General features: G+C 45.1%; 1 protein-coding gene across 5 annotated transcripts in view; it reads right to left on the reverse strand.

Moving 5' to 3' along the window:
• PRDM5 (PR/SET domain 5) overlaps positions 1-10,447 on the reverse strand; it is a 130,804-nt gene extending 120,357 nt beyond the window's left edge. For all 5 annotated transcript variants that reach the window (XM_054990171.1, XM_054990170.1, XM_054990169.1 and 2 more), the window contains exons 1-2: positions 10,219-10,447; positions 3,126-3,209 (exon numbers count right to left, since the gene is read on the reverse strand). In XM_054990171.1, the coding sequence (XP_054846146.1) occupies positions 3,126-3,209; positions 10,219-10,311 (177 nt within the window). In that variant the 5' untranslated portion in view covers positions 10,312-10,447. The remainder of the gene's footprint in view (positions 1-3,125; positions 3,210-10,218) is intronic.
• Between the last annotated feature and the right edge of the window lie 802 nt (positions 10,448-11,249).

Here is an 11,249-nt window from a genome sequence, read left to right on the forward strand (position 1 = left end):
AGATGAAAGTACTGCAGTCAAGCCTTTAAGTTCTGGAACGTACTCACCCTGGACACTCAGCTGGTCATCTAACTGAGGACCTTTCTGGGACTGGTAAAAATGGATCTTTTCTGGAAGATCTTCTAAAGGTATTAAATCTCCCCATATCATTAGGCTACTCTCCTGCCAGGTTTTTAACTTATGGTTTGTTCTGTTACAGTTTTAGAGTTGTTTTAGTTCTTTAAGCTTCATGGCTGTTTTGGTTCTTTGAGCTTCACTGCTATTTTTAAAATCTAGTAGGGCCTCTGTATACTTTTCAGATTCTGATTCTTGCTGGGTTTTATTTCTAGTTGAGAGCCAGTTTGGTGTAGTGGTTAAGAGCAGCAGGACTCTGATCTGGAGAACTGGGTTTGATTCCCCACTCCTCCACTTGAAGCCAGCTGGGTGACCTTGGGTCAGTCACAGCTTCTCGGAGTTCCCTCAGTCCCACTCACCTCACAGAGTGCTTGTCGTGAGGATAATAACATACTTTGTAAACCGCTCTGAGTGTGGCATTAAGTTGTCCTTAAGGGCAGTATATAAATCGAATGTTGTTGTTATTTACAGAGCAATCCTAAGCAGCATTACTCCAGTCTAAGCCCACTGAAATCAATGACTGGAGTAACTCTGCAGAGGACTGCCCTGTCAGTTTGCTGTTAAATTTCCTGTTCTAAATACATTTACTACTCTAAACTTCATATTGTAAGCATTCTTCAGTGGCTGGTGGATTGGAAATAAAGAACAGATGATGAAGAGACGACACCTTCACCCTTGTTCCACCACAAAGTGTTCCGTTCTCATCCTCTGCCGCAGGCTCCACTGTGGTTTTGAGGATTACTTCTCCCAGATGTTGACATTTTGTTGCAAGGGTAAAGCTTCCTCCCTTGGACAGAGCTGTTGACTAGGCTGTGGCTGTCGTCTCTCATCCTTCCCAACAGCAGCAAGGATGCTTTCAGAGAACAATGATGACTCCTCTCCACAAACTTCCTCCTGACTCAGCCGCTGTAACTACTACTGTTGCATTTCCTAGCTATGCCAGGAAAACTCTCCCAACCCAAAACATGGCATATAATTCCTCAACACATACTCTCATTAAATCCAGTCTTTAAACACATGGTGGGGGGATATATACCAGAATTGTGAACATATTGCTGTACTAAATTATGTGCCCTGGGAAGCTAAGGTGTCAAATTTAAGACTGTTTATATATAATTTTAATTTGCACAATTTATTCAGCTTTGTCCCACAAAAGGACAAAGGGCTTCAGGGTACTCTTATGCCAGACCCACCTGCAGGAAATCCTATGCAGCCCTCTCTTCCCAAGTCCCCAAGCATTCCCCCACAAAACTTCAGGCCCTGCTTGAAACATGCTTGCTTGAAAACGATAGCTGAGATTTTCAGTGTAATGAATTCTGTGGCTTACACCAACTTGTGAGTAGAAAATGCAGAAATTTCTCACGTCAGACTGAAAACAATTACCTATGCTTCACCTAAATGACAAGCATGTCAGCTGCTATGATACAACACGCAACAACTCAGTCTTCAATGCACATGGAACTGACTATGTTGGACATTCTGTTTGTTTGTGCTCTATAAAGAAAGCAAAGGGCTAAAATAGATCATGTCACACTTTAAGAATGAGAAGTAGATGCACCCAGTCTCAATTATGTCAATACAGGCATTCTTCTACCAAGACTGGCCAGTTCAAGAATTGTTTCTCAGGATGCCAAAGAAGCCGTTGGCCCACATATCTATGCTGTTTTCATACCTGCTTCATGCGTTGGCAACAATAATCAGCAATGCCAAATAAATTGTCCTTTGCACCATCCCATTTACAAACATATATAAAGATCTGGTAAGAATGGATCCAATACTTCTTCCTTCTTGAATGATTTCGCCTCAGACCATAACCATTCAGTGACCAGATAGTCAATATGTACCATGCAATAACAGGATGTGGAAAAACACCCTTTGAGAACAATTCACTTAGTAAGTAAACGTCATCTGCCAGGCAATAAGAACATAAACAAATTACTTCGTCTTTCCCCCTCAAACAAAACCTGAGCCCCAAGAGCCATATTGCTTAGGAGATGACAAATTAACCCCAAGCAAGATTTAGTCTGATAAAACTGGAATCCCATTCCTTATTTTAAAAACAAACTAGCTGTACCCCACAACAGTAACTAATGCAGGGATGGAGATGGAGGTGAGGGTGAGTGACAATGTAAAGATGCAGGCACAGGCTTTCAGCCGTTCATATTCTGGGCTGCTCTTCCGTCATAGTACATGTAAGCCTTCCCTATCAGAAAGGACCAAGAGTACTACTATCATGGCCCTGTATTTCTAGGTTTGAGAACTGAAAGGATAGGACTATTCCCCCTGCAGAACTAAGCTTTCAGTGGGGAAGGCAGGCTTCTGGGATAGCACAGTGGTGGATGCCCTAGAAGTATGCTGTCCTACAGTAATCTGATGCAGACATAATGTTCCCAACATCTTAGCCATAATCAAGAGTCCATGCCAGTTGTCCCTCCAAAAAGCTGGGTTTTGTACCAATTCAAATTGGTTAATATTGGCACAGGTGTAACACTATGTACTATGTCAATCTCAGGGAATCAGAAGGAAGAAAGAATCCTCCTCGGAAAGGGAAACACAGAAAGAGAATAAATAAGCCCATGGCCCACTCTGTGTCTGTCAACCATAGTAGGCATTACGTTTACTGTGCACCAGCCTTGGTGGGATCTCTAGCATGCTTGTTAGATCTTCGGTCACCTTCTCAGAGTCTGGAGACACAACTGCTGCCACCCACCATGACTCTTCCCACCTTTCTTCTTATAAAATCTAGCTGAAAACAGCATGTTACATAATGTCATTAGCTGTGAATTGCCTAAGACCTGACTCATAACACTGCACAAGGGCAGAGATACAGTCAGTGTGATGACAGCATATCAGTTTGTGTTCATCTCTAATACAGAGAAGCAGCAGCAGCAGCTCCATGTCTGTCAGAACATCTAGTCAGTGCCATAAACATTTGAGAGATACCTTCGCAATCCCATGCCCCCACTGATTCCCCACAGCCACAAAGGCAGTGCCAGTTCCGTAGCTCTCACCTCCCACATCAGCCTGCAGTCTGTGTTTTCATCCAGGTCCTGAGGCATTCGCTTCTCTCCTGCAAACGGTCCAAATTTTTCACCCTGAATCAGGATAATACAGGCAAAACAACGTTGGTGGCCTTTCTTTTTTCCTCAGGAAGTTGTCTGCCCCTTGTAGCTTCACCCATTCCTATTAAAGTTCGTTGCTTGATACTTTTTCAACAGTGTTATTGTATTTACTCAAAAGGAAAATGATCCTGAATGTAAGAAGACCCCTTTAAAAATGTTATACACACAATAAATCATTAGCGGACATAATGATAACGTGTATGTAACTTGGTATCTGAAGAAGTGAGCTGTGGCTCGTGAAAGCTCATACCCTACCACTAATTTTGTTAGTCTTATAAGTGTTCGTGCTCTTTTTCTTTGTATGTGACTATAAGGTGAAGCCCTCTTTTTTGATGGCGTACTTGTGGAAAAAACTAGCCTAGCTTTTGAATAAATACTGTATTATTATTAATGAGCAGTGATAAAACGAACAGCCCACAGTGTCATCCCAAACAGTTTCTCCCTTCTAAATCCACTAAAGTCAATGAGCTCAGAAGAGTGTAACTCTGCATAGGATGACACTCCATCATGTAACAGGAGGAAATGGAGTTGGCAGGGGAGGAAATGGGTAAGATCCTGCTACCTAGCTGTCCAGCAGCAGCTAAATAACATCTTGTTGACTTTGCCCTCTTCTTTGCTCACCTGTACATGGGATCTGGCCATTCCCGGAGGCATGGACCAAAGGGCTGCTGTCCTTCAGCTGGAAAGAAATGACTGCTTGGCCCCCAGAAGCTCCCCTCGCCCAACACACACACTTTCCCTTCTTTGTTTCTCTTTATTTTTTCCTGAATTGTTAGCCATTTGGGGTCCCCACTGGGAAGAAGGGGGATATAAATAAATAAATAAATAAATAAATAAATAAATAAGCAAGCAAGCAAGCAAGCAGCTGCAGTGCTACAATGGCTCATTAGAGCATGTATATGGTTTCTGGCCATGGCAGAGATGGAAATGCATCTCTTGCACATTCTTTTTAGCACTTTATGTTCACTCTGCACATTCCATCAAAAATACATTTACAGTGCAAACCTATGCATGCTTACCAGAGAGTAAGCTCCACTGAATGCAATGATACTCTTGAATAAATTTATATAGTCCTTCTTGGATGCACATCTTAATGTGGCGAGGGGGTTTGAGCATGTCAGTGAAGCTAACAATGCTGTCAGGAGTTTAGTCTCTGTCAGCACTCTAAACTTCTAGCAGAGTCACACAAGGTGTTGCGGTCAAAGCTGAGACACCAGGTTCAACAGCCCCATAAGCAGAAGAGAAGTAACAGTTCCAGTTGTGATGGGGGAAGAGAGATCCTTGAAGGGCAGCTACTGGGCAGCAACAATACTGGAAGGTGACATGATGGAGGACCTTTCATAGAAAATGATACTGACACTTTAGCTAACCCTGGTTAGTATTGCACAAAAGAAGGCAATGGTAAGCCACTTCTGATTATTTCATCCCTCGAAAACCCTGTGATGAGACAACAAAACAAGAAAGAAGATATAGTGCTGGAATACAGGACCCCTAGGTCAGATGGCACTCAATTAGCTACTGGAGAAGAGCAGAGGACAAGTACAAATAATTATGTTCTTAATGACACACCCACATTAAAGCTGAAAGGACATCTAGTTGCTGATGTGAACAGATGCAAAAAAGAAAGTACAAAGCTGTGTGATACATTCAGTAGGAACATGGATACATGAATCAAAAGCTCAAAACCATCAAACAATAAATGACACATTTGAACACTGTAATCCTGAGTGTGTGTGAACTAAAGTAGACTGGATTAAGACACTTTAAGTCAGAAAATTACAAAGTGTTTTACTGTGAAAATGACAAACTCAGAAGAAACGGTGTTGCTTTGTCAAGTGCAACGAACAATCAGGGGCTATAATGCAAAACCTAACCAAATAATATCACTCAGACATCATAGAAAGCCTAGCACCATAACTATCATTCAAGGATATGTCCCAACTACAGACGCTGAAGAGGAAGAAATTGAAAGCTTTTATAAAGTGTCCAGGAAGAAACTGATCATATGCCTAAACAAGATGTGCTGATAATTATAGGTGACTGGAATGCAAAAGTAGTAAATAAATCAAACAGAATCAAATATTGTTGGAAAATTTGGACTAGGATGATGAAATAAGACAGGAGAGTGACTCAGAGAATTTTGTGAAGCCATTTATTCATTGCAAGCACATACTTCAGGCAACTGAATAGATGGCTATACATAGGGACATCACCAAATGGCCAATATAGAAATAAAATAGATTATATAATCAGTTCATTTGAAATGTTGTGCTGGAGGAGTGTTTTGTGAATACCATGTATGGCCTAAAAACAAATAAGTGGGTTCTAAATCAAATCAAGTCTGAATTCTTCCCAGAAGCTAAAAGGACAGTTGCATAGAGGTACTTTGGTCACATCATGAGAAGACAAGATTCTCTGGAAAAGTCAATAATGCTAGAAAAGGTGGAAGGCAGTAGGAAAAGAGGAAGACCTAAAACAAATGATGATGGTGATGATGATGATGATGATGATGATGATGATGATGATGATGACGACGACGACGACATTTACAGTCCACCTTTCTCACTGAAACCCAAGGTGGATTACATAGTGTGAGATTAGTACAATCAGTAGCAAGGACAAGGGCAGGCATTTCCATACAGTGTCAAAGACATTTCTATAAACAACGTCATAGGGTAAATAAATACAAGTTTACAAAGACACAGCATTAGCAAGGATCCAAAAGGCATTGAAGAATTGCTGAAACAAAACATAATCAATTCTAAGACAGACAGTAGACAACTGGAAGCACTGGTAGTATATAGGAGTACATATTTAAAGCAACAGATAATATGTAAGGCAACACAGTTGCCTTATGGTTCCTAAACATCTGAGACATCCTCCCTACAATACTGCTCTCCTATCGGAGTAAAAAAGCCTTTATGAATAATTCGGTTTTGCATTGTTTGCAGCTCCGAACACTGACCCCCCCCCACCCACCTACCTCTTTTCTTATAGTTAGTAGGAGTTTATTTGTGGGGTAGTGTCATTTAATTATGTAACATAAAGGGTTTGCATGGAAGTTTGGTTCATTAGTAATGTTGTCCTTCTAGTTGCAGTTTATTCTTCATTATGTGTCACATATGGGGTTTTACATGCGAGGTTTGGTTTGTTATTGTAATTTTACCTTTTATCACAACTTTGAGCGGGTAGTTTTGGTGTTGGGCATGGATCCCTTGGTGGGAAACAGGGCCTGAGTGCACAGGTTCTCCATAGATAGGGATCCCCATAAGGGATCTTGGACCTGGCATGGCAGTGGCAAGCGCAGCTCTGGGGCTGCCAGAGCATGCCTGCTTCCAGGTGACAGGGGAACCATGTAGAGGCTACCACCCGTGGTGGATCCCACTAACTTTCATCGTGCAGTTCCCCTTGCAGCAGATGGGCTGAAGGGGGTCATCAGCTGGCAGGCCAACACTCCTATCAATGTAACCAATAAAGTTGTGGCCTGTTTTTCTCCACGCACTGTTTCATTCATATTAATTGACTGCCTAAGCACACTCAGCCCTTGAGCTGGACCCACAACCAACACAGCTATTTTCCTGAAACTACCATCAGAAGCAGAAGATGGACAAGCACTATTCTCTATCCTAAAACAAGACAGCGGCTGTATGGATAATGAAAACACTATGGATAGTTTTTAAAGAAATGTGTGTGCCACAACATCTGATTGTTTTGATACCCAACCTGTATTCTGTACTAGGGGTGTGCGCTTCAGGTTTCCGATTCGGGTAAATTACCCAAATCGGACCCGATCTGTAAAGATTAAGGATATCCGAATCGGGGCCAGCATTCGGAAATCCCTAATAAAAGCTTTCCAAAGCATTTGGAATGCTTCGAGGCTGAGTTTAAAGGGCCACACCACTTCTTGCAAGCAGCCATGGGGCCCTTTAAACATAATCCCACCCCCAGCCCCCCACAGCCATCCCCAGCCCCCCACCTCCACCCCCACCCCCCACCCCCACCTACCTTGTCGGTAGCAGCAGTGGCTCCAGCTCCTCTGCCGCCATGCCACCGCCTGAGCCTGCGGGGTAGTGGGGAAGGCCAGAGCCGCTGCTGCGCTGCCGCCACCACCTCCGGCCCTTCCTGCCCCTCAATTAGCCGTGGCGCATCGGTGGCCATTTGAGGGGCAGGAAGGGCCGGAGATGGCAGAGAAAGCCCTTCCTGTCCCTCAAATGGCTGCTGCCATGCCACTGTGCCACAGCCAATTGAGGGGCAAGAAGGGCCGGAGGTGGTGGCAGCAGCGGCAGCAGCCTGCCGCCCAGCTGACAAAGACCCTCCCACCAGGTAAGTGCGTGGGGGGTGGAAGGGTTTCCCCAGGGGGGGTGGAGAGGTTGCCCCAGGGGGGTGGGAGGTGGGGGTGGGGGAGTTTCCCCCCCACTTCAGTATGCTTCAAATATTTACGGAACATACCGAAGCAAGTAAAATACCTTAATTCCGACGCAGCTTTCCGCTTCGGAATTAAAGTATTTCTGGATTTTTTTCCTGCTTCGGGTAAATCCAAAGTGGGAAACCCAAAGCGACCTGGCCCTGCACACCTCTACTCTGGACAACAGCATACTGTTAGGACAGACATGGAGAAACAGATTGGTTTCTAACTGGCAAGTTTCAGAAAGGATTATCTTATTTCCCTATTTATTCAATCTGTAAACAGAATATATGCTAATACGCTAACCTGGATTCTATTTAGATGAAGGTGGAGTGAAAATTAGTGGATGACACCACATCACTGGCAGAAAATAGTTAAGGCTTGAAACAACTACTGATGGTTAAAAGCCAATGTGCCAAAGAAGTATTGCAGGTAAACATCAAGAAGACAAAAGTAATTATACTGAAGAATTAAGGCTGGCATTGAAATTTTCTATTTCTTGGCTCAGTCATTAACCAAAAGGGACACTGAAACCAAGAAATCAGAAGGAGATTGAGACCTGAATGCACAGCCATGAAGGATCTAGAAAACATCCTTAATTGTAAGGAAGCATGACTGGAGACCAAGAACAAAATAATTCATACTCTAGTATTCCCCACTACTATGCAAGGATGTAAAAGTTGGACAATGAAGAAAACTGACAGGAAGAAGATTGATTCATTTCAAATTTGGGGTTCAAAGAGAATTTTATGGATATCATGGACAGCCAAAGAGACAAACAAGGCCATTTCCACATAATCTTAAAGGGACAGCACACTCACCAAATGCTGGTGGCTTTTCTCCTTCACTCTGTATGTCTCCAATTTCAAAGCAGTAGCAGGCTGTTTGACTTCCGTTTCTTCCGCATCTTTTATGAGAACACAATTTCCTGCACTTTCCTGCATCCCCGAAAAGGCACCGAAAAAACGGAAGCCCAACAGCTTGCTACAACTTTGAAATCAGAGGCATGTGAAGTGAAGGAGAAAAGCCACCAGCGTTTTGGTGAGTGGGCCGTCCCTTTAAGGATGTGTGGCAACGGCCCAAGTCGGTTCTAGATCAAGTCAAGCCTGAATTCTCGCTAGAAGCTAAAATGTCTAAACTGAGGCTATCTTACTTTGGTTCCATCATGAGAAGACAAGCTCATTGGAAAAGACAGTAACGCTAGGAAAACTTGATAGCAGTAGGAAAAGGAAGATCCAGCATGAGATAGATTGACTCAGTAAAGAGAGCCACAGCCTCCTGTTTGCAAAACCTGAGAAAAGCTGTTAAGGACAGGACATTTTGGAAGTCATTAATTGATAGGATTGCCATAAATCAGAAGCGACTTTATGCCATATAACACACACACACACACAAAAATCTATGTAAGATTGCACTGTCATTGACAGACAATGTGGTGTAGTAGTTAGTGTTGGACTAGGATCTGGGAGACCCAGGTTTGGATCCCCATGCTGCAATGGAGCTTTCTGGGTAGCCTTGGACCAGTCACACACTCTCAGCCTAACCTACCTCACAGGATTGTTGTGAAGATTAAACAACAACAAAAAGAATGCTATAAGCCATTCTGGGTCCCAACTGAGGGGATGGGTGGGGGGTATATGCAGGGCTTTTTTTCAGGGGGAACGTGGGGGAATGGAGTTCCGGCACCTCTTGAAAATACTCAGCAATAGTGCTTGCAAATAATATGATTTCAAAGAATCCCATGTGTTTCTTCCTCATTTCCCTCTTGAGAGTTCTGCCACCTCTTTTCCCAGAAAAAAACCCCTAGGTATATGTGAAGTAAATAAATAAATAGTTAGTGCTTTCACATGCTGCATACAAACTACAGGTACACAAGAGTAATACAGGTGTGCGCCTGCTAGGTGTGAAACAGATGCCATTAGAATGCTGGAATTTGGGAGACACCTGCCTAACTTTGCTAAACAAAACAATCTTGAACTACCATCCCAACTATTTGTTTGCATATTTCTCCCCCAAATGTTTCCCAAATGGCCCACATATGACAGGCTTCGGGGGGGGGAGTCGTTTTGTTGTGGTTTCCCCTGCTCTGTGGTATGAAGTAGGTTCTACTTTGAAACCGATGACTGCCCTGTATTTGCAGGATGAAAACTGGGACGGAAGCAAAGCTCTTTTGCGTAGGAAATCAATCAGCTGCGAGTCCTTCTTTTATCTTGCCAGAGGAAGGGAGGGTAAAAAGTTCTGCTGTAATTTACTGGGCTGCGATCGTTTCCCCCCCGCCCCTCGAAGTAGACGGAAGTGGAAGAAGCGAGTTGGGGCGGGGGGCGCGCGACGGGACGGGAGGCGAACTTGAAATCGACAGCTTGCCCGGGAGCGCGCGCGCGAGCGCCAGTGACCTCCCGTGCTACGTGGCAGGCTGTCTCGGGAGGACGCGGCGTTCAAACGGGGAGAGGCAGAACGAAGAGAAAGATCGAGCAAGGAGCCTGCAGAAGCCACACGGCCATCCCGGCGGGTTTTGCGTCGCACCCCTCCCTTCGCAAGCATGCCCCTCGGGGAGTGGGGGCAGCACGGATCACCCACCTTTTTGACTCTCCGGGCCGTAAAGAGCCCCATCCCGTCCTGGATGTTAGAGGACTTCAAGGCAAACCTGTCCGGCACGTACATGCCCAGCATTGTGCATAAACTTGGACGGGGCGAGGGGGGAGCGGGCTGCTGCTAAAGGGGCAAAGGAGCCGGCAGCGCTTTCATTGCAAGACGCCGGAGCTGGGAGGGGAGGGAGGGGACGGGATCCTGCGCGTTGCCCCCCACCCTTCCCCGCTTCGCTCCTGGAAAGAAAGGGTGGAGTCTCATTCGCAAAGCCCCGCCGTGGCTGCTGGGCAGGGGCTTCTGCGGGGGCCGGGGGAAGGCTGCGCTCCGATTGGCTGGAAGTTTGGCTGGAGCGAGCAGTACAAGGCAGCTCCCGTACAACGGGAAGAAGCCCTTCTTGCCCAAAGTCGCGGAGGATTCCTGGCTAGCTTGGCCGGGAGAAGGAAGGCCAGCCGGCCGGTCTTTTTTGACCAGGGAGTGAATCACTACCCGGGACATGTGGCGGGACATGTACGCCCCAGCTATTACTCCTGCACCACTGCCCTGGCCACAGGATTCTTAGGTTGCCAGCCTCCAGGAACTGCAGCTGATCTCCAGATGACAAAGATTAGTTCCGCTAGAGAGAACTGCGGCTTTGCAGGATAGACGCTATGGCACGCCATCCCTTCCCAGCCTCCACCCTCTCCAGGCTCCACCCCCCAAATCTCCACGGGTTGTTCAACTTGGAGCGGGCAACGTTAATTTCCCTTTCCCGCTGTAGACCCCCTCTTATATTCTTCCCCAGGGTTCTCTATCAGCCAGGAGTAGCATTTCAGGAGCTGGGTGTGTGTGTGTGTGTTACATTCCAGTGGAGGAAAATTTACACTGCAATCCTAAGAGGAGTTATTCCAGTCTAAGACTAAAGTAGCTGTTTAGGATTGCACTATTAGTCTGAATCCAACCCTGTCCATCCTGGCTGGTAAAAGCATGCTGGGATAAGGGGAATGGGTCACTCATGAATATTATATATTTATTTATTATGAGTA

Source organism: Eublepharis macularius, chromosome 10, assembly GCF_028583425.1.
Source record: "Eublepharis macularius isolate TG4126 chromosome 10, MPM_Emac_v1.0, whole genome shotgun sequence".
Taxonomy (NCBI): domain Eukaryota; kingdom Metazoa; phylum Chordata; class Lepidosauria; order Squamata; family Eublepharidae; genus Eublepharis; species Eublepharis macularius.